This window comes from Ochotona princeps, chromosome 14 (genome assembly GCF_030435755.1).
Source record: "Ochotona princeps isolate mOchPri1 chromosome 14, mOchPri1.hap1, whole genome shotgun sequence".
In the NCBI taxonomy this organism is placed as follows: Eukaryota; Metazoa; Chordata; class Mammalia; order Lagomorpha; family Ochotonidae; genus Ochotona; species Ochotona princeps.
This window is the reverse complement of record NC_080845.1, coordinates 16,978,268-17,004,043: the sequence shown is the minus strand read 5'-3', so window position 1 is coordinate 17,004,043 and position 25,776 is coordinate 16,978,268. Positions and strand designations below refer to the sequence as shown.

The 25,776-nt window shown below is 51.1% G+C and overlaps 1 protein-coding gene across 4 annotated transcripts in view; it reads left to right on the top strand.

Moving 5' to 3' along the window:
* The window catches only part of RGS3 (regulator of G protein signaling 3), a 125,674-nt gene that overhangs the window by 16,304 nt on the left and 83,594 nt on the right, over positions 1 to 25,776 (top strand). For 2 of the 4 annotated variants that reach the window (XM_058672851.1, XM_004594940.2), the window contains exons 2-8: positions 4,602 to 4,652; positions 7,566 to 7,624; positions 8,627 to 8,721; positions 9,971 to 10,039; positions 18,226 to 18,286; positions 19,289 to 19,379; positions 19,913 to 19,968. In XM_058672851.1, coding sequence (XP_058528834.1) covers positions 4,602 to 4,652; positions 7,566 to 7,624; positions 8,627 to 8,721; positions 9,971 to 10,039; positions 18,226 to 18,286; positions 19,289 to 19,379; positions 19,913 to 19,968 — 482 coding nt within the window. Of the gene's footprint in view, positions 1 to 4,601; positions 4,653 to 7,565; positions 7,625 to 8,626; positions 8,722 to 9,970; positions 10,040 to 18,225; positions 18,287 to 19,288; positions 19,380 to 19,912; positions 19,969 to 22,229; positions 22,413 to 25,776 lie in introns of those variants that run through there. The other 2 variants (XM_036496583.2, XM_004594939.2) reach the window with 2 other exon arrangements.

The window sequence follows — 25,776 nt, the reverse complement described above, 5'->3', positions numbered from 1 at the left end:
GCCGGGAAGAATCTAGAATCCCCTAAATGATCCACAGGAATCTAATTCATTAGGAGACTTGAATGCTAATTTATTAGTTTATGCTGAAAAATAGAATTGCTGAGTGGTCTAAAAGGGCTTAGAGGCTGGCCAGAGCAGTGTCTTTCTGGAAGGAAAAACAGCTTGGGAAAACACAGTATCCGGTATCACAGTATCACAGGCAGCACAGAGTCAAGCAAAGGGGATTGAACTGGTCCAGCATAACTTCTCCCACCACAGTAGCCCCCCGATTCACATGGGTTCTTTGTGAATCTTCTACTAGCCAGGGCCACTTTTCTCCACCAAACTTAGTATTTTCCCCCTCTTCAACATAGTCCATGCTTAAAATCGCCCAGGGCTGTGTCCCAAGAGTGGGCTGGCTCCTAGGTCCTCAGCACTGCCATAGCCTACCATTTCACCATTAGAGGGCATGGAGGGAGAGTGGGCAGCTGGGGAGGCCCACAGGGAGAAGGGGCCCTGGCAGCTGGCTAGGCTTATCTCTCCCTTTGCACTGGAGACAGACTTGTTCCCACACGGGGAGGGAGATCTGTGGATGTCAGTGCTGCCGAGGCTCTTGGTGCACCCTGCCTGCTCTGCACATTAACCCTAGTGTCATCACCCTTGTTGAAGCTTTTAGCACACGGCAGCTCTGAAATGGGCAATTGTGAACTGGGTTTTAGGATGACTGCTGCTTCGTAATAGCCAGGCTGTGTTCTCTGCTAACAGTGTGATGGCATGGGATCCCTCTGAGCCACTCTTCAGCAGACCCCTGAGGTCAGCAGGAGCAGGCAGCTCACATATTTTTGCTTAATCTTTGGAACAAGTCTCTTTCTGAACATGTCCTGAGAAGCAGCTTTCACCTTCATGGGATTCTGTACTAAGTATTGTCTACCAGACTTAGCTCCTTCGTTCCCTCCTTCCTTCCTTCCAAGATTTATTTTTACTTTAAAGACAGAGTTAGAGAGGTCTTTTATTTGTTGGTTCACTCTACAGGTGGCCATAACAGCTGAACTTAGACTAGTCTGAGCCAGGAGCCAGAAGCTTCCTCTGAGTCTCCCATATGGATGCAGGGGCCCAAGTGCTTTGGCCATCCCCCACTGTTTTCCCAGGCACCACAGGCAGCAACTTTACCCATTATTTCACAGTGCTGGCTCTCAGGCTGAGTTTCTTAGCCAATTCCATGTCCATAACTCTGATCGCCCACTCCCATCCTGTGCCTGCAGAATTTGGGTGTGGAGTCTCTCTGGGCATCTGTTCCACCATCTTTTGCAGAGTTGCTGCCCAACTGCATTCCCTTGGGAACTGGAGTCACACCCTCTGTAAGCACCCTGTCCAAGCGTGCTGAGAATGACTTCAACCTGAACCCTCCTGGACACTCTCACAGGAAGTAGGAATGTCAGAAAATGTCAGAGGTGTAAGGGTTGATTAGTGGGTGGGGAGACCATCTGAAGACTCAGGAGTTTAGCCCGACCCCCTGCTTTACCTGCTGGCTTCCTTTTCTATACTTGGAAATAAATCTTGGAGCCTGTGTTCTTTTGGGAATGCTCATGGCTTCTTGAGAAAAGTTGTGGCGTCCTGTGCATCACTGCTCCCAAATTGAAGGGTTGCACTGGCAGATGGAATGCTGCCTGTCAGGGGAAGTGTATGCTACGGCACTGTGGGTGTCCTAGCAGACTGGTATAGAGAGTGCTGGAGTTAGTGATTCCAGTCTGGGCTTTGGTTCTTAGATCCCAGAACAAGTCACTTTTTATCTCAGATATGATAATCTTATCTACTGAATGTTGAGGTTGAGCAAAGTGACTTCAAGGGCCTTATGTGTCAGACATTTCATGGAGTGGGCTGATGGAGGAGGACAGGGGAGGCAGGCATGAACAAGCAAAGGGTCTTGTTTTTCATCATACTCTCATCCTTGAGGCCCAGGAGAGCTGGGATGGTGTGCCCTGACCTGAGGAGTTTGGTTTGCTGGACTTGGTTTCTCTATTGGGACAAAATATAGGACATGCTGGCTCTCTCAGAGGAGGCCCTGCTGATCAGGGCCTGGCATAGGAGCTGCACAGAGCTGTGCAAACTCATCAGATTTCCCAGTCTCCATGCCAGCCCCAGCTCCTGCTCCAACTCTACCATCAGCCTTGCTCATATGTCTGTCCTGGCCACTGGACTGTGAGCCCCCTGGAATCAGGCACCTGCAGGTTCAGGTCTACCCTTACCTCCTCCAAGTGCCAGGCAAAGGTCTGCTCAGTGGCAATGCTGGCATTTGTGTTGGGAGAGTTCTCATTCTTGGTTTCTGGGAAAGAGTCTTTGTCAGATGATAGCTGTTATACAGCACAGTAGTCCCCTTGGCTTTGGAAATCCAAACGTGCTTGGGCCAGAGCGGCCTGTGCACCACTGCGCATTTCTGAACAAAATGTTTTGTGTTAAACATAGATGCCTTTGTGTTGGTGAGATTCCATCAGAGTCTGCTGGCCTTGTCTGTTTCCAAATCTTCCTCTCCCACCCTACGGTGAATCGGGCACAGTTCTTGCAGGAGATTGCTCAGCTTTAGGGAGCCCCTAAGTGATAATTTCTCAGCCCTTGGCATAATAATTCTGTGGATCTTTGTGATGCCTTTCATCCAAAGACCTTTTCACATTATGGTGTTATCTGATCCCAGCTTGGGCAGTGCAATGACCCCTGTTATTAAATCCACCTCGTAGTGCCATGAACATTGAGGTCTGGACAGAGAGGAGGGCAGTGGGATCTGGAACAGCTTTGGGGATTTGCAGACCTGTCTCCTGGGTGGGAGATCAACAGGCTTTTCTGGTGCTTGAAGGGCTGAGCCTGGGTTTGCTGGAGCCTGAACTGTTTTGGACTATAACTTGAGTGCCTGAGTGTGAGGATGGATAATTGCTGGGCCACAGTGGTTAGAGGGCTCAGGCCCAGTGCTGAGATATGCACTCCTCCACTCTCCAACCCCCCCCCCCCAACTTGTTCTCCAAGCTCTAGCTGCCATTCCTCCAATCAGTCACCAAGTACAGGCCCAAGCCACCATTTGTCTCCTGGAGTGGGTTAGAGATGAGCATTTGAGGTGAGGAAGGGATGTCTCTTTGTGCCATGATTGATGGTGGCAGGACTTTTCACATCAGGTCTTAGAGGTGACCAGGTGGTGCGCGGAGAGCCCAGAGTTGGCAGGACCAGATCTGGCCAAGGAAAATCCCCGAGAGGCCATTTTTATTTCAGTATACACTGAAACATTGAGTAATCAGAAACTATTGCAAATGAGAAAGGGAAGCAAGTTCCCTTCCCTGGAGGGAAATGAGCAGAGGAGGGTGACTGCTGGATGAGGTGTCATGGATGAAGCAGGTGTTAGGGCTTCTGGCTGATGTGCCTGGCCTGACTTATGGTCTTCCCAGCCTATGTGCCCTAGGTGGATGGAGTCCAATGGCTTCTTGAGGTTTCAGAGTCTCCCGGCTTGAGAGAAAGTTTTCGAAGTGTCTGTAAGGAAGACCAGCACGACCATGTCTCTTCCTTGGCCCAAGTGAGGTCGTGAGGTGGCTGTGAGAATGATTGGAAGTGTTTTTTTAGTCTTTATTTAATTTTATTTAAACATAAACAGGAAAAGCTAGTGATGGGGAACCTCAGCCAGTTACTCGTCACCTATTTTTCTGTCCTGGTCCCGCTTTTATCTCACATTCCCTTCTGTCTTTTCTCCCTGCCTTCCTCCCTTCCTTTCTGGTATCTCTCTATCCTCCTCTCTCTCCTTCTTCTTTCCCTCTTTTATCTGCAATTGTACAAGTACTATCACCTGTAGATGGATTCATATTGTTAAGACCAAAGTAATAGCAGTATATTGAAATCCCTCTTGATCACCTTCCCTTTTAACTTCCAGTCTCCTCCCTAGATGTGATAACTGTTTTTACCTTGGCATCCTTTCAGAACACACACACACACACACACACACATTTCTGTTTGTTCTGCAATTTGCTTATTCATTTTAAAAACTTGTGTCAACAATATTTTCTTGCCAAGTCGTATAGCGCCTCTCCATTCTTACTGACAGCCCATGCTATTCCACAATACAGCTAGCAATAGAAGATTTGCTTAACCCATTTTGTATTCATGGATATTTCCATTGTTTCCAATATTTCCTTGTTTTAAATAATGCTGTGGTGTCAGCAGGCATGTGAGTTTTTGTTTATGATAGTTGCTGGAATGAAACTTGCTGGGTTGAAGGACATGCACATTGAAATTCCAATAGATGTTGCCAAAAACTACCCTCCAGCTGTCCTCCCTCCAACATGGTGTGTACAACAGCATCTTTTCCCCCATACGTTTACTGACATCTGACTCCTTCCCATGGTGAGTGCTCACCAGGACCCACCTGGCCTCCCTGGTGCAGCAGTGAGTTCCCTGCACCAGAGAGAACTGCTGCTGGGGGCACTGCAGCAGGGCCCTTGGTGGGGTACAGTGGCTGTACCGGCTGAGATCCCTTCCAGCCAGAGACTGTGGGAGTCTTTGAATGGCTGTAGGAGCAACTTGGTACCTCTGCTCCCGTTTTTGCCCAACAAGAAGCAGAGGTGAGATTGTTCCTATCATTGTTTCCTTAGGTCAGCTGAAGCTGTCGATTGATGCACAGGATGGGATTCTGTTGCTCCACGGTGAGTACGGCTGTGTCTAGGCTCTAAGGATGGGCGGCCATTCCCTCCCACCCTGGAATCAGGGGTGGGGTGTGATACTTCCGTAGGCCAAGGCTTCTGTTGTCTTCCTGTAATATCCTGCAAGCAGTGGATATTCACTTGGGCTGTTTCTACTGCCCCAGGCCTGCTTCTGCCCCTGATATGTCCTCCACTTGCTGGGTCTGTCTTTGGCCACCTCCACACCATCTTTGGCCCCACTGGGGCAGACCATTACAGTGTAAGACCACAGTCAGGATCAAGTCTTGAAAAATAGACCCTTTGAATCTGAGCCCTGGCTGTGATGCTTTCTTATGGAGTGGCCTTGATCAAGTTCAGGTTTTTCTTGTGTCCAATAGCAGTGGTCTTAGTATTTGTCTTATGGGTTATTAGAATTAAGTGAGTGAATGTTCTAGTAAAGTGCTTACAGTACCCACCATGTAGGAAACCTTGAATGAGTGTTAAAGATAGAAAACTGTCACTCCAAAATAATGAGGCTGGGGACACAGAAGTACCTGTTCCTGTCTGGATGATGTTTATGGGATGCCAGGGAAGACATGACAAAGGGAGTGATTTTCACACTCCATCCTGAAGGAGGAGAACAGGTTGAGCCAGGAAGAATGAACTGGGTAGCTGGGTGTTTCACACACACAGAGCAGCAGGTCCTAGGGCCTAGGGGTTGGAGAAGGCAGGATACATCCAAAGAGCTGTCCAGTGTGACTGGGGCATAGCCCAGGAGAAGATCTCGATCTCTATCAGTTGACCTATCTGCCTGTTTATCTCTCCACCGAGCACATAGTTACCAAGCTTCAGTCATAGTCCCCAGCACCTAGACAATCCTGTTCAACCTGGGAGGCTCTGCCTTTCTCTCCAGCCTCCCAGTTCTTGTCGCTGAAACAACATCCCTATCCCTTGTTGTTGTACCCCCTTTCATAGGTCCTACTTGGCTAGCCTGTGCCTTTGTACGCATTATTCCCTATGTTGGGGATTATTATGCTTTGAACTCCTTTTGAAAAATGCATCTCTCTTCCTCCTTTTCTCTGAATTGACAAGAAATCTGCCCATCTTAATCGTCATTAAGACTAGGAAGGAAGATTCATTTTGCCTTGCCATCTCCTCCAGGGATCAAGTCCCCACCCCATCCCCACCTGCCTGGGCTTTTATATGTCCTCATCACAGCCTGATTCTGATGTTCCACCCTGCGTCTAGTCTTTCCACCAAACTGGGAGACACAAACAGTGCCTGCCTCACTGTCATTAGTGCCTGGATCCTGCCTTCAGCAACCATGTCCTGAAGGGCAGGATGCATGCAGGAACAGTAGCTAGGATACCAGGGAGAACAGACCAGCAGGCGCCGGGGATCCTGCTGTCCTGGGCCTGGGGGGCCAGGGGAAGTTCCCAAGGACCAGCAGAGGGATGTTCTTTGCCTGTCAGGCCTGACTCCAGCTGTGCAAACAGTTTTTGCAGAATACATCTTGGCGTCCACCACTTCATTTGTCCTGCACAGTTTGCTTTGGCTCCACCCCAGCTGCAGGCCCTTCAGCCCTTGGAGCCCATGCCTTCTCCTTCCTTTGGCTTCCAGGCCTCCTGCCTCAGACCAGGAGCTCTGTCCATTTCAGCCCCTGGGGCCCAGTCATAATCCAACACAGAAGAAGATGGACAAGAGGCTTAGGTCTGCAAGATCTGTCGTTGATTTCTACAGACCTTAGGCAAATGGACTATGGTTTCTTTCATTGTTTAAATTTAATTTTTTAAGGATTGATTTGGTTTATTTGAAAGGGTGATAAAGAGAGAGGGAGAGATGGGGAGAAAAAAAATAGTCTATCTGCTTGTTAACTGCTCCACAGATGGTCTCAGCAGCCCAGAATGCCATCCATGTCTCTCACAGGGGTCCAAGTACTCAGGCCATCCTCCCTTTCAGGCACATTAGCAGGGAGCCAGAGTGGAAGCAGAGCTGGGACACAAACCAGTGCTCTGATATGGGACAATGGCATCTCAGGTGCCCCAGAGCACCAGCTGTGGCACACTTGCCCTCAGGGCTAGACCTGCACCTAACTAACATCTATTCTTTACCTTTATTCTTCATTTTTTAAAATAACCATTTGTCTGGCACTCTTAAACACTTTCACACTTGATCTTAGCCAAAAGGCCGAGAAGTGATACTCTTAAACACTTTCAAACACCACCTAATGTACATAGCACAGTTACTGTGCATACACTTGTTTTAAAATATATTTTATTGTATTGTTGTTGACAATCTTTACATAGTTAATTGCAGTTAAAAAAAAAGGTTCAGGGGGTATAGGGAAGTGGGTAATACTATTATGTCCATATTGTTTCCATCATGTATCTGAGGTAAAGGGGGATATTGAGGGAGAAGCCCCACCCGGTTTCCCGCCCACCCCATACACTTATTATTATTATTATTGTTATTAGTTGGTGTCCATCAGCCACAGCTAGTTTGCTAGTCTACAGGAATCCTCTAGCTTCACTCTTCATTCCCAGGAGGCAGGCTTGTGTGATGTAAGGAGCACTGGACTGGGAGTCCAGAGACATGAATTCCAATTCTACTGTCATTACCTTGCATGGTATTTATGGGCTTCAGCTTGGATCTGCATTTTCCCTATTTAGTGACAGGCTGAACTTGATAAATTTTAAGTTCCTTTTTGGCTGAAAGAGTCTTAAGAATTGAATACTCTCTATAAGGCCTTTGGGAGGTTGCTACCAGGGTGTAGGAAGAATATATAAAAGGATTAAGTAGTGACCAGTAGTGGTTATGCACATCAAGCAAGGGCTCTGCTGCTCACAGGTATGCCTTGTCTTTCTTTCCAGATCTGTTAATTAGTGTGAGTGTGTGTGTTCCCCCTTACCTACCCCAATATTCCAATTCTCTTTTTAGTCATAGAAGCCAAGGGCCTGATGAGCAAAGAACCTGGTGTCTGCGATCCCTATGTGAAGGTATCTGTCGGGGCTGGAGGTGTGGTGAGGGCTACTGAGGGATCACATTGCTGGGTTGAGTTCCAAGGTTCCCCCAGCATACTTGTAGGCCTAGGCATGCCCAAGCTGGTGGCTGCCATCCCATTCATTTAGCTCGTAGGCATTTATTAGGCAAAGTGATGAGGCCCTGAGCTGGGCAAAACTCTGTGCCCAATCTCAGTGTGGTCCTTAGGACTTCCTGCAAGAGCTAGAATCCTAAGAGTGAGCTTGGTTACTCATGTAGGTGGGCACAGTGTATATGTGGTATATGTGGGTGAGTCAACCATAAACAATCCCAAGGCCTGTTGTGAAAAGCAACATTTTTCTTATTCCCCCCAACAGCAGAGATGGGATGGCCAGGCAGGGCAGTCGTTGTTAAGGGAAGGAAGAACCCTCTGGTTAGGACCCAGGCCCTGAAGCCAGGGACCCTGCAGTGACAAGCATTTACTCCAGTGCCAGGCTCTACAGGCCAGGAGCCTGGCAGCTGGTGTGCCAGCGACAGTCCCTATGCCCACTTCTGCATCATTCCTGAGGCCTGCAGTCTGCTCAGAGGTCCTTGGGTGCAGGACTGGGGCTGGAGGCTAGGGAAGAGCAGCATGGGTAAGAGCGTGGACTTGCAGCCTCAGCAGGTGGCTGACCTGGATCTTCACGGGAAGGGATCCCTCAGCAGCTGCTGGGAACTTAGAAGAGAGAAGGCTTTGGTTTTGGAGGAAACCTCTGTGTTGAGAGGAAGAGTTGTACCCATCCCTGGCTGGGCATAGGCTACCTTCCTGGTGTCAACCCCCGAGAGGCCCTGTGCTGGCATTTGACCCTACTTCCTCTGGTCTTAGGCTCCTTTTTCCTTCCCAGTGTGTGACCAGGACCTCCACACCATCCTCTGCAGAGGCTGGTTTGCAGGACGCTGAGGAGCTGTGTGGTCAGCAGCTGGGCTTGGGCGATCTCATGGTTGTGAGATCAACTAACGCTTACTTTTCCCAATCCAAGATTTCTTTGATCCCTGAAGACAACCGAAGGCGCCGTCAAAAGACACAGACCATTCCGGACTGCAGGGACCCGGCTTTCCATGAGCACTTTTTCTTGTAAGAGTCTGGTGCAGCTGGGTCCTAGAGGAGGGAGGAGGGTGTAGGGAGCACAGTGGAGGGATAGGGAGAAAGGGAGAGGGAGAAGGGAGGAGAAGGGAGAAGGGAGAAGGGGGAGGGAGGAGGGAGCATGGAGGAGGAAAAAGGGGAGGGAGGAAGGAGGATGGAGACAGGGAGAGAAAGAAGGGGAGGGGGTGGGGAAGGTGAGAGAAAGGAGGAGAATGGAAGAAGGAGAAGGGAGAGGGAGGAGAGAAGGGAGGAGTGAGAAAGGAGGAAGGAGAAGGAGGAAGGGAGGAGAGGGGAAGGAGGCGGGGGAGACAGAAAACGGGGGAGGGGGAAGGGAGGAGAAAGAGCCTCTTCAGAAACAGTTTTGATGGCCAATCCTACAGCTGCATCTAGGCAGAGCAACAGCCCATTCTAAAGGCCATCTTTGTCTTATGCCCTGTGCCCTTGCATCCCTGGCACAGGCTTGCTGTGATAATGTCTCATTTGGCTGCTTCTCCTTACTAGGGAAAGCCCCAGGAAAGAGTGGGGAGTGTCCCACCATGCTCCAGGGCCTAGTTCTTTACTTCAGAGATAGGAATTTTCCAAGCATAAGGAAGTTTGGCCTCCCTGTCCCCCTTTTTATTTCAACTTGCTAACCTCCCTGAGCCTTGGCTTCCTTATTTGTCAAGCAGGGCTAATAATAGTACTAGCCTGAGAGAGCGATGAGGTGCGACCAGGACTTGGTAGCACAAAGCCTGGCAGGCCCGCTCGTTATTGTTGCTATTAGGATTATTTCTCACATCTCTGAACTCTGGGGCCAGTGGGAAGGTGGTGAACATTTTGTCTTTCCTCGTGAGTGAGAAGCAATTACAATATCTTGGTGTTGGTTGGTTTTGCTTATTGTGGAAAATAAGCGAGCAAGAAAGAAGAACGTAGAAAGCATTCAGTTGTGTTAGTTGGGCAGAAATGTCTCACTGGGTGTCTTTTTCAGACCATTAGCTGACGTGACAATGGAGGTTTTTCTGTGAGTGGGAGGTGCATTTATAAGGTCCAGGTGTTTTAAAGAAGTGTGGGGAAACCTCCCCTTGTCCCTAACCAGGCAGCCTCGCCTCTGTCACATGCCTGTGGTCATCGCCCTTGCTGTTTGCACTGTAACTTATTTGCCCAGCTGTTTAGGTGGTTTCCAGATGTTTGCAAGTGTGACTGACTCCCTGGGTCTGGCCTGGAGCTGGGCCCTCCTGACATTCCTCTTCACTTCACACAGCCCTGTCCATGAGGAGGATGAACAGAAGCGCCTGCTGGTCACCGTGTGGAACAGGGCCGGTAGCTCCAGGTAAGGGGCACTGCTGAGCAGATGGGGCAGTGGGTGGCAGGCAGGGAGCCAGTAGGCAGCCAGGGCTCCATTAATGCCCGCTGGATAGATGAGCTGTACTGGCTACAGCCAGTTACAGAGGCTGCCACTCCCAAGTCCCTCATCACCTTGGGTGATGCCAAAGACCGTGGTACCGACTAGTGTTTATTGAGTATTCCATGTCAGCCGATCCGGCCGACATGCGTATCTGTTCTCACAATGCTCGCCAGTCAGGTGGGGGTGCCAGGTGCTGCATGGAGATAAATGAAGTTATAATACACACATACCCAGTGCCACAAGACTCTGAGCGTGGTGGAAAATTGGCCTGTTTCTCATCTTCTCTGCTGTACCTGGCACCTAACACACAGCTGCGTGAAGAAAGGACTGACGTGAGTAACAAGGACCATGTGGGAGGAGGGAGTGCTTGGTGCGGGTTAGGCTTGCCAAGGAGGGCTCCATGGAGAAAGCCCAATTTGTGCCTTGGAAAGAGTACAAATAAAGAGAGGAGATTGGAAAGGATATTGTAGCAGGGCACACAGCAGGAACAAGACAAGGAGGCAGGGTCGTGTGTGGTAGACCCAAACTGCCCTGAGGAGATAGAGAAATCTTCTATGGGGGAGTTCACGTAGGCTGACCTTGTGGACAGCCCAGAGCCCAGGAGGCCTAGGAAGGCAGGCATGATCATTGGGCATGACACTAAGCGTGGAGCAGGGTAGCGGGGCTGAGGGGGATAACATGAGGATTGGCTGCAAAGCAAAGTGGCTGGATGTTAAGTGGCTGCTGTGGCCCACCGAACACCAGCAGAGACCCCATGGCCAGGGACATTGATCCAGCTGTTGCAGAACCAAACGGTAATTCAAAAAGGAGCTGCGTGGTTGATGGTGGTCAGCTCACCACCTGACGCCTGGAAAACGTTTTTTTGGATGAATGCTTTTGAGCATGCTAAATTTTATGGTTTGGTGTGCTTTTCAAACTTGAATCCCATTCACCTTTCAAAATGAAGGGTTTTTCCTTTAATAGAGTATCTTCATCACAGAGTTGGTGCTTACAGTGCTATAAGTCTTGTTCACCCAAGCATTCGCCCACTATTTCCGGGGTGCTGATGTAGAAACAACATTTTGGGGCCTGGGAACACATGGGGCCCATCAGAGATTGTCCTGTTCCCCAGAAGATCAGATAGAGAGAGACTTGAGAGTGAAGTGGAAGAAGAGGGGGCCATCATGTTAATAAACCCACCATTTGCTGGATGCTGGTTTTGAGCCAGGGATTCATCAATTCATTCATCATCTCATTCAATACTTAATATTAAGAGTGTGGTTTTTGTCTTAAGTTTTCAGAAGTGGTAGCTGAAGAATGGTAAATGTCACCCAGGCTGTTAGCAGCAGAGCCAGGTTGGGGGTCAAGGCAGCTGGACCCCAGAGGGTGCTGTTTTATGGGTGCACAAGCTAAAACATAGAAGAAAGAACCAGTAGGGTAGGAAGGGCAGAGCAGGGCAGGAGGAGAGTGAAGTGTCTGCAAGACCAATACTGTGCTGGAGGGCCAAGGACAAGGTCGGGGCTGGCCAGAGATGAGATGGAAGGGTTGGGGAACCAAGTCAGATGATTCTGTATATTCTCTCTGGGGTATGGGTTTTCTGCTTGTGAGAAACACAGGTTCCTCGGTGCTGAGTCACACTGACTGACGGAGCCTGAGTTTGCATGATCAGAGCCTAGGGATCTATGCTGTGGGGCTGCCCCTCTTGCAGCCAGGTTGGGGTTGGAGGAGCTATTAGCTCTTGGAAGATACCAAAGGGTATTGAGTAGGGCATTGGCAAGTACACAGTTCAGACTGATCAGTTTGGGAGGTCTTTGGGGTGTGTGTCAGGGGAAGGTAGGCAAGCATGAGAGATGGAGTGGGAATAGCAAGGAGAGAAATAGATTCAGGACAGACTTGGGAGATTAATTTAGCAGGACTGAGTGGTGATTTGGCTGTGGGAGCAGTAGGAGAAATCAAGGCTTACTCCTAGGTGGCTGGTGATGGTCCTCTGTAAGATGGCATGTGGTGGAGGGGGAATCAGAGTGGGCTGTGGAGCAGGTGTCTGCAGAGCAACCCCATTACAGCTGAGCAGGAGGGGGTTCCCCTCCTGGGGCCATGGGAGACATGCCCACAACAGCAGAGGGTGAGATTGCAAGCCAGCAGGACTGCCCAGGAAAAGCACCGAGTGTCAAGGGCCAATGTCACAGAACCTGTCACTGAAGGGTCAGGTGAGAGCAGGTGTGTCCCTGGCAGACACAGCCAACAGGCCCACTGGGTGGAAGCAGGGCCTGTGGCAGGTGCCGGAGGCAGACCCCAACCTGAGGGAGGAGTCGGCCTTGTGGCATGGGTGACCATCCCTCCTGCCAGAGCACAGCGAGGGGGCAGAGCTGCTGCCTGCCGGAGAAAGAGCCAGGAATGTGGGTCACGTTTTTGGAAAAGAAAGTGAAGCTGGGGAAAGTGAGTCAGCCCCCAGTGAGGTGGTGTGACTGGGACAGTGTCTCTACTTGTTGCCTATTTTGGGAAAGTGAGGTTCTTTATTAAACAAAACAGTCAAATCCGTGGTCACAGTCCCAGCCCCAAGGCTCAGGAGGGACAGACCAGGCCCAAACTGGCCCGCCTTTGGAACAGATGGCCCTGCCTGGGGCTGTCAGCACTCAGGAGGCCGGCTCAGCCTCCAGTACTTTCTGCACGCTTTCTCCTTCATCGACCCTTGTCTGACCAAGTGGGCCTCTTGAGCTGGACGGGGCAGACCTAGTGCCTGCAGGAAACATGAGCTCTGCCAAATGCCAAATCAAGCTGTACTCTGAAGGATGGGCGTGAAGGATGGTTCTGGAAGGAAGGAATAAAGAGCAGTTACTGAGCTATTCTGTGTGCCAAGCACTTTGCATACATGATCTCATTTAATTCCCCTACCAGTGCTGAGGGGTAGGCATCAGTGTTGGCCTTCTCATCAGGGAAAAGAAATAGAGGCTTACGGAGGCTGTGGAACTTGCTTGAGGTTTCACAACAGCTTGTATTTGACAAGCACGCAGTGTGTGGTCATTCATCTGAGCTTGTGCTATGTGCCATCTGATTTCATCCTTGCAATGTAAAATGAGTTTTACCACCATTGCTCTTTAACAGGTGGGGAAGCAGAGACAGAGAAGGTATGTTGACTTGCCAGAGTAACACAGCAAAAGGTTCAGTAAGGCAAGATGTGGATCCAAACTGCCTGATGCCAAGTGTGTGCCCTCATTGCCTGTGACACTGGACTGTCTTGTGATTAGGAACTGTAAAGCCAACCCTTTTTGTGTCACGGCACTTGCCCTTCTGGCCTCAGGGTACATCCAACAGCATGTACAGCACAGTTTTGAATAAGTCCCCAGCCACTCATTAGGGTGGCGGTTGCTCCCTGGAAGTAGTAGAGACAGTCCTTGTGATGCCGCCAGTAACAGCGAGAGCTTGCGCTAGGGAAGTGAGTTGTTCCACAAGAGCATCCCCGTGAGAGCTGGAAGGTTTCTGCCTAGCCTGGGGATCCCAGCAGGAGCCAAGGAGAACTGGGCCTCAGAGCAGGAGGTTCTGGCTTTGTGGTGAATTGGATGCTTTCCCCACTCTGTGCCTCAGTTTCCTCAACTGCAAAGCATGGTGATCTTCAAACTTTGTTTCAGCTTCATGGCCCCATGAGTTCAAAGCACTTTCACACTAAAGTGGACTTAGTTTTTATTTCCATTTACTTTGAGCTTTTTTGTTTTTAAAGATCTATTTATCTTTATTTTGAAAGGCAGATTTACAGAAGAAGCAAGACCAAGAAATGAAAAGGTTTATTTCCCAAATGGCCGCAGTGGCTGGAGCTGGATTGACATGAAGCCGGGAGCCTGGAGCCAGCAGCTATGAGCTTCTTCCAGGCCTTCTATATGGGGACAGGGGCCCAAAGCCTTGAGCCATCCACCAGTGCTTCCCCAATCTGTAGGCAGGGAGCTCAATTGGAAGTTGAACACCTAGGATAGGAGCTCATATGGAGTATCACCACTCACAGGCAGAGGATTAACTTGTTGAGCCACTATGCCGTCCCCAGAGCTTTTTTTTTTTTTTTAAGATTTATTCATTTTATTACAGCCAGATATACACAGAGGAGGAGAGACAGAGAGGAAGATCTTCCGTCCGATGGTTCACTCCCCAAGTGAGCCACAACGGGCCGATGCACGCTGATCCGAAGCCAGAAACCTGGAACCTCTTCCGGGTCTCCCACGCGGGTGCAGTGTCCCAATGCATTGGGCCGTCCTCAACTGCTTTCCCAGGCCAGAAGCAGGGAGCTGGATGGGAAGTGGAGCTGCCGGGATCAGAACCGGCGCACATATGGGATCCCGGGGCTTTCAAGGCGAGGACTTTAGCTGCTAGGCCACGCCGCCGGGCCCTGTCCCCAGAGCTTTTTTGTATTTTATTTTATTTTTAAAATATTTATGTATTTGAGGGAGAGGGAGAGAGACTTCTGTTCACTGACTCACTCTCCAAATGGCTGTAGTAAATGGGGCTGGGCCAGACTGAATCCAGAAGCTGGAACTCAACCCATGTGGGTGGCAGGGATCTAGGTACTTAAGCCAGCACTTGCCACTTCCTAGGGTGTGCTTAGCAGGGAGCCAAGGTCAGCTGTAGCCAGGAATTGAACCCACATGCTCCAATTTGGATATAGATGTTTTAAATACCAGGTCAGATACCCATTCTAAGAGCATAAACTTGCATGTTAATAGAAGTTGCACTTACAGAGGATCATGTAATTATGTGCCTTGTACTGTTGGGGCACTATGAGTAGATTATCTCCTTTAATCTGTGTTAGAAGCAAGATCTCAATGCCAAGTATAGTGGTCTAGTGTCAGAAAGCTTGTGACCAGTGCTGAGTACTGAGCCTAAGGCAAGAAGTGCAAGGGAAAACATGTTCAATTTAATCCATCAAAGTAAAAATAAATTGTGGGGTGGGTGTTGTGATGTGGTGTGTGAAGCTGCCACCTATGATGCTGGTGTTCCATATGGGTGCTGGTTCATGTCCTTGCTGCTCCATTTCCAATCCAGCTTCCTGCTCATGATCTGGGAAAAGCAACAGAAAATGGCCCATGTGCTTTGGGCCCTTACCATCTGTGTGGGAGACCCAGTGAAGCTCCTGGCTCCTTTTGGGCCTGGCCCTGTTGGCAGCCATCTGGAAGTGAGCCAGCCAATGGAAGATATCTCTGTGTCTCTTTCCATTCTCTCTAGAATTCTGACTTTCACAAAAAAGAAGCGATGTTTTAAAAAGTAAAAAAATAGAAATTGAATAGTGTCATCCTGTAGCAGAAGTCGTTTGAGCTCTTCAGAGAATGAAAGCTCACTCCTTCAGAAGTTATGCATTTTCATCTTACAGAGGGTCTCCCACTCTGCTGCAATGCAAACTGAATCCTACATCCTATGTGTACTCCATGAATTAGCTCTGACCCCTCCCACCTGGCATGACCCCTGCGTGAGACGCTCTTCCTCTCCTCTGCTCTGGCTGAGTCCTGATAGGTCTTCTTGAAGCATCTCAGCCTTGCATCTCACCTCCCTGAGCCTTCAGAACGCGTTGCTGGCACTGTTAATCTGTCAATCTCACCCTGTCCTGTGACATCCGCTGTGTTGCTGTCTGGAGATGCTATTTAAATCCCTGCATGTTTGTGTTGTTTCCTTAATGTTGCGGCTGTGTGCCCAGTGCCTGCCAACTACAGGCGTGATGGATTCATCCATTTGTCAAGCTTTCACCGAATGCCCAGAGCCCCATTCTCAGTCGTGGACAGTCAGAAGTAACCAAGGCTTGATTTCTGATTTCTGAGATTGGGTGCCTAATGAAACCTCAGGCAGTCTGCAGGGTAAGTTTATAAGCTCCCTAGTCTGTTGCCACATGTGCAGGATGCTTGTAAAAAGTCTTTCTGCCTCCAAACCAAAGCAGGCAGAAGTGGCAGCTCATTGACAAACACTTAGTGAGAGTTCCCACCTGCGGACATTAATTGCAACAGTTTACTGTGTGAAATCTTTGGAGGCCCCTTAGCAAGAAGCAAAGCCCAGTGGGAGGGTACTAACCATTTAGCATTCTCTAAACACCTGGGAGTGAAAATTCACTTACTGAAAGCAGGGAGAAGTGGCATTATTGTAGCTAATGCACCAGCTTGCAGTTTCAGCCTTTGTGATGTGAAAGGGAGGTGCATAGTAAGATGCTGCGGGCATCAGCTTACCAGCCGCCATGCCAACCAGCTTGTACAAACACAGTTCCGTTGGGGTGAGGATGCTGGCCAAGTCGCACCTGGGCTTTCCTGGCCTGGCACTGTGACCAGCGTCTATTCTGTTGATGTGCCTGCCACTGCCTCCTCAGTGCTGATCTGGCCACTAGCCAGGAAGGAGGGAGCAGGGGCTGCTTCTGGAAGCGGGCTGGCTTGGGGATGTGGAAGGGTCACTTTATTGGGGTCACTTTATTGTTTTCTTTGAGGAGTTTATGATTATGGTGAGGGAGGATGGGAGCGGACAGAGGAGCATGTGGGAGCTGCTGGTGAGAGCAGGCTGGTGCGAAGGCCTCGGATCATGGCTGAGGCTGAGTATGGGTCTGTGAGCAGGAGCACCTGCCTTTAGGCCCCGTCTCCCAGCATTCAGCATCCCCACCCCTCACTTGGCTTGGTTGTCTTTGAGAAGCGGATTTTATTTTCTTTGGACTGTCAGGTGGCAAGTGGCCACCCTTTCCGGAGAATCCAAACAATGTGTATTTATAGAGGCCTGTTAGACCTTGGGGCTCTGACTGCAGTGGGCGTGGGTAGGGACTAGGCAGGATCTCTGGAAGGCTTTTTCACTGTCTGGACTCCACCTTGGGCCACTTGGATTTGGATCCTCAAGGCACAAGCCCTGAAGCCCAGATGTGGGCTAGGCTGTTTAACTGGTTCTGGGGTGTACTCCTGCCTGGGAGATGGCGCTGGCTCCGGCCCCTGAAGACCAAGGTTAGTGGGAGGCGCAAGTGCAAGGGCTGCGTTCCCTCTACAGGCAGTCTGTTCTGTCCCTGGCATTCAAAAAATAGCTTGCAAATCTTTAACCAGTGGGGAATCCTTGAAACTCACCAGATATGACCAGTCAAGTGATACTGCTGTCTAAATTCTCTGATATTCTTGAAGAAAACTTATTAAGCTAATCTATGAAAAAGTTGGAGTTGGGGATGCAGCAGGAGAGAAGGAGGACAGAAAAAGAAACCATTTTAGAACCCTATTGTTGAGACAGAGCAGCATGTGGTATAGTAGAGTGCTCAGAAATACACTTAGAGTGGCTTTTCTTTCCATGATGGCAAAAGTAGTGCTGTTCCTTGCAAAAGTTTGCAGACTGTGAAAACTCAGAGAAGATAACAAAAAAATCCTTAACAATCAAACCTGTTAAAAACACTGTTAATATCTTTGTGGATTTCTTTCTCCCTATCATTAAGATAGGAATATTATATATTTTTTTGTATTTTATTCTTCTTACAATATTCATCATTATTAAAAGCTGCCAAGTACTTCTCTGCCTGATTGTTGTGTGGCAAGGGTCCACAGTAGACATTTTTTCAGGGACTTTGAATCCCTCTTAACCAACGTCGCCGCTCACCATAGTCTGACATCGCCAGGGACCTGACCCTGGCTCGTGGCTGCTTGTCTTGCTGGCAGTCAGGTCTGGTTGCATTCAGTGATATTTGTGTGTCTGCTTGGGTCCTGCCTGGGCCTGGGATTGAGCTCCTTGAGCTTGTGGTCCCATAGCTTTTCTCTTAGGTTAAGTGTCACCAACAAATGTGGGAGGGGAGACTTGTCAAGGGGACTGGTCCTCAGGTTCTTTCCATCATCAGGTGGTTCTGAATGGCTGCAGTTGGCAGAGGGAGTATGGTGCCAAGGCCTGGGATGGTCAGGACTCTGCTGGACCAGACTGCTAGCTAATTCTGTGACCCAGGGCTGGGAATCAACTCTGAGCTCCGTTTTCTTCTGTAAAGGGAATTAAGAACTCTTCTGTAGCCCACCTTTCCAAGTCAGAAGGAGCAAGTAAAATGGTACATGGGCAAGTGCTTTGTAAGCCATGGTATAGCAGGCAAGCAAGCCCAGGTTGTACTTGACAATGGATGTCCCACGGTAAACCCAGGAAAAGGTGTTGACTCAATCCTCTCATTCTCCCAGACACAGCGAATTCATCGGCTGCATGAGCTTCGGGGTGAAGTCTCTTCTGACTCCAGACAAGGTGTGTATTGGGGCACTGCTGATAGCCTCACCCCACTTGAGCCAGAACTGGGACGAGCAAGGGCGTCTGTCTGTGAGATGTGGCCCTACAGAGGCAGTGGTTTAGAGGCCTGAATAACTGCATTATTCATCACAGGCCTAGCTGAGGATTTGGGTCTGCTTCTAATTTGTCTTGCCAGAGAGGAGTTGTTAAGCAACCACAAGGTCTTGAGTCTGTTGCCTGCTATTGAGGATCTTGGCAGGTTCCTTGAGGCCCAGCAATCCTGGGCTACCCTGGATAATCAGGGCCAGGTTCTCCTTGTGGCCTGCTCTAGAGGATCCTCTTGGTGTATTCACCAGGCCTGACATTGTGGGTCTAGCAGGTGCTGAGGGATGGGGTGAACAGCACATGCTCTGTGCGGAATTTCCTTCAGGGTGAGTGAGGACTCTGGGATGCAGAAACCTCTACTTCTGGGCCTTGAGTCCCTTGTCTGTCTCTGCTCTGCGCTGTGCCCCCAAAGCTGTAAGCTTTGGAACAGGGGCGGGAGGTACTCCTTTTGCCAGAAATGTCCTGCTGGTCTGCTCTGTGTCCTGGGGAAGTTGAGGATGGGAGGCATAAAGCCCTGTGTCCCAAATGGGGGCCCTAGTGACCATGTCTTGATCATGGCCTTGAGTTCATTCCCTGAGGAGATTGTGCTGGCGCCTTGAGGATGCCTCCATCCTCTCCATCCTGCTCCCATTCCTTGCTTTCTGTTCTGAATCGTGCATTTGCTGAGCTCCTCCTGTATACCAGGCGGGAAAAGAGATGGGTATCTTTCAGGAATGAGAGACCGGGAGACTCTGTCCAGGGCATTAGGGAGGGCTTCCTGGAGGGAGGTCCATATGACAACTGCGGGGCAGGGTGGGTAGAGTGTCTGTGTCTTCCAAAGGAGGCTGACCAAGGGCGACTTTGGGGTAGAGGGTAGCTGCCTGACCAGCACCTCTGCTTCCTCCATCTGAGTGTGTCATTCTTCTCTTGGAACAGGAGGTCAGTGGCTGGTACTACCTTCTCGGGGAGGACCTGGGCCGTACCAAGCACCTGAAGGTGGCCAGGCGGCGGCTGCGGCCCCTAAAAGGTGTGAACACAACCCCAGCAAGACCCCTTGCCTGTGCTTCCTCCTGCCTTCTCTTTATTCTGTGGCTCCTGTCACCCCGAGTCCTGAAACCCGTCATGTGCCCTTGCAGTACACAGGCTCCTGCCCCTTGATGCCTTTACTTGTCTGGGTGGACTTTCCTTGACAGAACTGCTGGACCTGACCCAGGTGGTTCAGCTCTTCCCTCCGCAGGTTCGTGGTAGCTCATGGATGATTTCTTCTGGGGCTCTTGGTCATGAAGTCCTCCTCTGGGCTGCCTTGTTTACCTATGGAAGCAGGGTGTCTAGACCCTGCTAAGCTTCCACTCTGTCCTTCCCACACATAGCCTTGGCTCCCAAGTCCCCAAATGGCCCAGTCCCCGAATGGCCCAAGCTCCAGGTGCCTCTGTGGTCCAGAGGCCAGGGATGATCCAAATAGCCGCACAGACCTGTTACCCTGCCCCTTCTTGAGGGTGGTGTGTGCAACGGACCCTTGCATGCTTGCAGAACTGTTGTGACTCTGCTGTCATGTTTCAGACCCTCTGCTGAGAGTGCCAGGATGTGGGGACACCGAGACTGGAGAGAAATTCAAGGTAGGTGGGGCAGGCTCTGGTGGGGCTGGGGGCCCTAAGCAATGCTCCAGGGGGCAGGCTGTGATCTGCCCCTTGTCAGTTCTCACGCCAGGGAGACCCTAAGAGGGCTTAGCAGCTTGTGCTTGGAGTGTAGCAAGCCTTATGTTCAGAAGACATTATTCTTTAACTCTCCTCAGGTGTACTAGAGGAAGTGCTATGCTTTTCTTGGGTTACTCACGATCATGGCCATGGTGGTGAGATGGCCAGGCCTTCACCACTGGAGATGGATGCATCTGCATCTTACTGCCTGTGGGCCCCCAGAAGCCAAGTCTACCCTCTGCCCTGGTCCCTGGCTGCCCCTGACCCAGTGGCCAGGTCACCCTTTCAAACTGTGCCCACATGGGGCTAGGGAGCAGATGCGACTTTGGACCTGAGGCTGCTGAGTTCTCCATTAGGCTTTGAATGAAGAGAGGAACATACCCTAGAGGTTTGGGAGAAAGCGCCAGACTTCCTTTCTTCTCCTCGCAGGGCACAGTGGAAACCTGCGGTTTTCTCCCGCTCTTTAGTGCATGCTCAGTGTCTAAGCAGCCCCTCCTTCCCAGGTGTTGGCATTACCCAACCCTCTCCTACCCCCTCTGAGGCAGTGCCCTGTCTTACTGAAGGTTCAGCTTGTGCTGCCTCTCAGCCAGCAGGTGGTAGAGGCAGGCTCTGAGGACCTCCAAGGGTATGGTGCCACACTGCCTCCTGCCTGTGGCCTGGGTCGGGGCAGAATACTGTCTTCCGTATGAATACGTTAGGTATTGCATTCTACAGTGCATTTTTCCATTTGTGGACTCAGGCCATTCCCTCATTCTCCCATTCAGTGCCTCCAGCCATGGAGCCAGGCTCCGTTCTGGGTGCTGGGACATAGCCATGAGCATGGCCAAGGTCCTACTCTGTATGGAACACACAGTCTATGATGGTGTAGTCCCTGCCCATGGCTGTTGAGTGCTTGAAACGTGGCTAAGGTGACCAAGGAACTGAGCATCATTTTATGTCTTTTTAATTCATTTCAGGTTTTCTTGTGCATGGGCCTAGTTGTGGGTAGTGTAGTATGAGAGTAGTTTGTGGGTCTGTTATGTGTGGTTTTGTGCGGAACTTAAAGGTTTTCCTCTGGCTTCAAATGGGAGCTGCTGAGGCCTCTGCTCTCTCTTTGCACCTGCTGAGCAGAGAGAGGGAGGACCCAGGGAGCCCATAGGCATCAGCACTGTGGGTTTTGAGGCAGCTTGAGAAAGTCCTGCTTTGTGCTGGCCTCTGCACCTAGCTCCCGAGCCCCTGGGACATTGTCCCTGGGGGCAGTGGGCTTGTACACTCAGAGCTGTGTCCAGGACTTAGCCAAGAGGGCTGAATTGTCAGGTATGGTTGGGGCCAGAGGAGAGACCTCCAGGTCACCTGTTCAGCTCCTACACTGAGGAAGAAGAGATTCAGGCCCAGAAACTGGGTGGGTGGGGGGTGGGATACTGTTGCTTGCTCAGCATCCCAGGCTGGGCTGGACCAAGGGATCGCTGCTGTCAGTGGGGATGTGAGTGATTGGATGGGGCTTCTCTAGGGGGCAGCAGTAGCAGAGGGGGCTGGGCTCGCCTTGTACTTTTGCAGGCTGTGCTCTTGGGTGGGGAGGGGTGCTAGGCAGGATGCAGAACCTGGGTTCTGGTCCCTGCCTGGTCACTACCTTTCTGTGTGACCATTTTCATGGGTGAGACAAGAATACTGGCTCATCTAATGACCTAGAAATGTCACATTGGGCCCCATGGTTCCCACATCATCTAATCCTTAGTGTTCCCTTCCATGGACAAGGAAACAGACTTGGGGGTAGCTTGAGTGGACAGCGGACAGGCAGGTCCTCAGAGGGTCCTGCCTCAAGGGGCTGTTCAGGGGACAACCCTCCCAGGCGTCTCCTGGATCCCTTGGGCTGAGAGAGTCCCCTGAGCTTGTACTTGGGACCCTGGGACTTGGGGGCAGGTGGTGCTGTGGTTGGAGAGCCTGTGGACACGTTCTCTGCCTGAGCTCTCCTGTGGGCAGGGCTGTCTGAGAACACTGGACTCGCCAAGTGGCTGGTTGGTGGGGAATGCAGCCAGAACAAAGGCGCCCTCTCCCCACCAGACCCAGGGAATACTAACGAGTTGACAGGAATTTTCATATTAAACTCTCCCCCTTCCTTGTCACTCGAGGATTCAGGAAGCCTTCGGGCTTATCATGCTACGGCACACAGTGCAGACGGGGCCTGGGGAGGTGAGAGGTGATTTCCTGCCATTCTTCTGTGGGGCGGGCTTCCCAGGGCGGTCATGCCAGGCTGACGGGCGCAGAGCGGGCTCCCGCTGTTGGGGGGAGAGCTGGCTTTGCATGGGGCGGCAGCCGAGGCAGAACCCGCAGCCATGAACCGCTTCAATGGGCTCTGCAAGGTGTGCTCAGAGCGCCGTTACCGCCAGGTGGGTACTTGGTTCGGGGTGGAGATGGTGTGGGAGGTGCTGGGGCCCGGCTGTAGGGACTCACTGGAGCAGGACCTCTCTCCCTGTAGGTTCATTTTGACCTGATTTGGGAGAGTGGTGGGTGAGACTATAGGCAGTGCTAGGCCCAAGACTCAGCCTGTTACCACACTTGCAGAGCAGACGAGACTTGGCCCTGTGCCTTGTGACCTGGGGAGATTATTGGGTTGATTTGTTGGTTTTTGGTCCGGGGAGGAGTGTGGGCAGAGGGGTGTGTGTGAGCGACTGTGTTGTGGTCAAATTGGCCCCCATGTGATGGCCCAGCAGTGACGGCTCTGTCGTTGTGCAAGTTGCTGTTTGCTTGTGAAAAAGGTGGAATGTTCCCAGATTTGGGGACTTCACTTCCCATGTCCCAGGTGCCTTGAGATGCCTGGGGGTGCCTCTAGCTCTGTACCCCTTAGCCTCCAGTCTTGGGCAGTGTAGTGGAGTGGGGAATGCTCACCCTATTAAGCTCCTGAGCCTCTTCTGGAACTCTGATGAAGTATTTTGATTTTACTGACAGTAATGGGGCAGGGAGATTGAAGACAAGAATTATCTAGATTTAGGAAGCATACAAATCAGAAGGGAACTCAGAAATTAGCCTTTATTTTATTTATCTTTTTTTAAAGATTTAATTATTTTTATTGGAAAGTCAGATATATTGAGAGGAAAGACAGAGAGAAAGATCTTCTATCATTGGTTCGCTTTCCAAGTGGCTGCAATGGCTGGAGCTGAGCCGACCTGAAGCCAGGAACCAGGGGCCAGGAGTCTCTTCCAGGTCTCCCACATAGGTGCAGGGTCCCAAGGCCTTGGGCCGTCTTCTACTGCTTTTCCAGGCCACAAGCAGTGAGCGGGGTGAGAAGTGGAGCAGCCGGGACACAAACTGGCACCCATATGCAATCCTGGCAGATGAAAAACAAGGATTTAGCTACTAGACCCAGTTGCACTTGGCCCAGTTCTTATTTTAAAAACAGCAACAAGTGCCTCTGTTGGTGTTAATGGCCAGGCTGGACTTTTGTGTGAGGTAGCACATAGGATCCCGGAGTTCCCGAGTACCTGGCCCTGGTCTGTATTCCCATTCTCCTGCAGCCAGACAGAAAGGCTCCTGTCACATGACGGTCAGGGGGCAGAGCCGAGGAGCAGCCACAGCATGGGCTGAGATGTCAAGAAGTCCTTGATTCCCTCAGGACCATGGACCCGAAGCCAGGGGTGCTCTGGCAGTCTGGGCCTTATGTGAATTGAGGCTTGGTCAGGGCTCTGGGACTCAGCGTTTAAGGGGAAAGTTGCTGTGTTAGAAACTGGTGCCGAGACGAGTGCCAAGCTTCTTACAGACACAGCCGTAAACCTCACCCTGCCAGCTCGCAAGCTGTGTTACCTCTCAGAGCTTCAGTCTCCTGGTCACTGAACAGGAGCTGTGCGGTCCAGGGTGGGGTTTGGTGAGTGTGAATGGCTGTTTGCATGAAGGGGCACACTGTTCACATCTAGGAAGCGTCCAGTAAATGATGGCAGGAGCCATAGTGGTTCAGTGGCTGGGCAGTGGGGGGCAGAAGTAAGCTCCTGGCATGGCTAAGACCTGTAGCAGTGGCCATTCCTGCTTGAACAGGAAAGAGCAAGAACCACCCCCAGGAAAGAAAGCCTGTGACAAGATGTCCCGGAGTCAGGATCTGGCTTGAGGCCCGAGGTCACAGAGGGGGCCGAGGGGAGCCTGAGTGTTGCCTCCTCCAGGCTTTAGGGTCCCTCTGCTAAAAGGGCCAAGTAAAGCCACATTGCCTTGAGTACCGCAGTGCAGCCCAGGCTGTCGGCTGTGAGACGCTGTTAATGCTCCATACCGCTGATGTATACTCCCCACTGAGCCAGCAGGTGAATTTGCTTCAGGACCCTGCCCCCCCCCCCCCACGCCTCGCTCCCAGCTGGATAGTGCTGGGAACTCCGGGGAACATGGGCCCAGGTGAGACCATCTCACAAACACACTCTCCTCTTCCTCAAATTTGGGGTTACCACCATCCAAAACCTTGGCAAGCTAGAACCTGGGGTACTGGGCCTGCTTTCCAGGTGAGAGGAACTATGGCCCTCTGGTTAGCCGGGAGGACTGGGAAGTTCTAGAGAGGTTTTGTGGTGAGGGGTGGCTTGTGAGGTCCCCCAAATGCCTGCTGTCCCATGGAATGGCCCTGGCTCCAGTTGTGTCCCTCAGCCTCAGGCAGCCTGGCAACGCCGGGCTATCCTTTCCTCCAGCTTTGCCACAGTCACCCCAGCTTTGTTTTTCTTTCTTTCCATTTTTTTTCCCCTCTTCCTGACTTGGCTGCGTGTTTTCCCAGAATTCTTATGGGAATGGGGGTATTTTCCTGCCCCCTCCCCCTTCCCCTTGTCTGTCAGATTTCCTGTTTTACAAACTTGCTTTGAATCCAGGCCCAGGGCTGGTGGGAAGCAGAGCCTCAGCAGCTTCCAGGGACACTGGTCACCCCGGGCGCTCCCCCTCTCATTCTCCTTCCTCACGCCTAACCCTAACCAACATTGGGGCAGCCGGCAGGTGAATACACGCGCCCACCTTGAAATGCTGACTGGTTCTGGGTTTGCAAACCAGCTTCTTCCTCCATATGCCTGGGACATCCTTGGCTATGCCTCTCTGGGCACCTTAAGTTCCATTTCCAACAGGTTTCTTTGCCACTCCAAAGCCTGTTTGATTTACACTCCTTTAGCAGCCCACTGGGATCAGTGCTGGGTGGGATCTTGCTGGCATCTTGCTGGGTGGACAGCATCCAGGCTGTCCTGGCTAACTTGGCCTTGTACAGGGCCCTGCCATGCACCAAGCGTGGCATCCGAAGCCAGAGCCCACTGGATGCCTCACAGCATAGCCCTCAGGTCTTTGCTCTGCTGATGATCACACCCTGCACTTCTCTGGGGAGACTTGTATGCCCTTGTCCCACCCCCTTCACCCCGCTATGGAAGCCAGAGGCCAAGAAGGCCCTCCCGCTGTTGTCCCTAAACACAAACTGGCATACAGGAGGAGCTCAATCGTTGTGCGTTGGTTTGAGAAGAGTATCTGAGTAGCAGCGCCCTTTCCTGGGGCTACTGAAAGCAGGGAGTCATGCACCTGCTATGCAGGCCTCAGCAGGCACAGTGAGTTCAGTGGCTATGTTAGCTGGAAGCCTGTTTGTGCCCTCATCTGGCACACCAGGGTACCTTGAGGTCCTGGCTGTGGGTTACATCAAGGACCCCAGGCCTCTTCCTCTGAACCTTAGATTGAGCTCCAGCCTGGTTTCCCTCCCTTGCATGCTCAGTGTGGGAGTGGGAATTGCAGCAATCACACTGATTATGACTTATGGCCCTT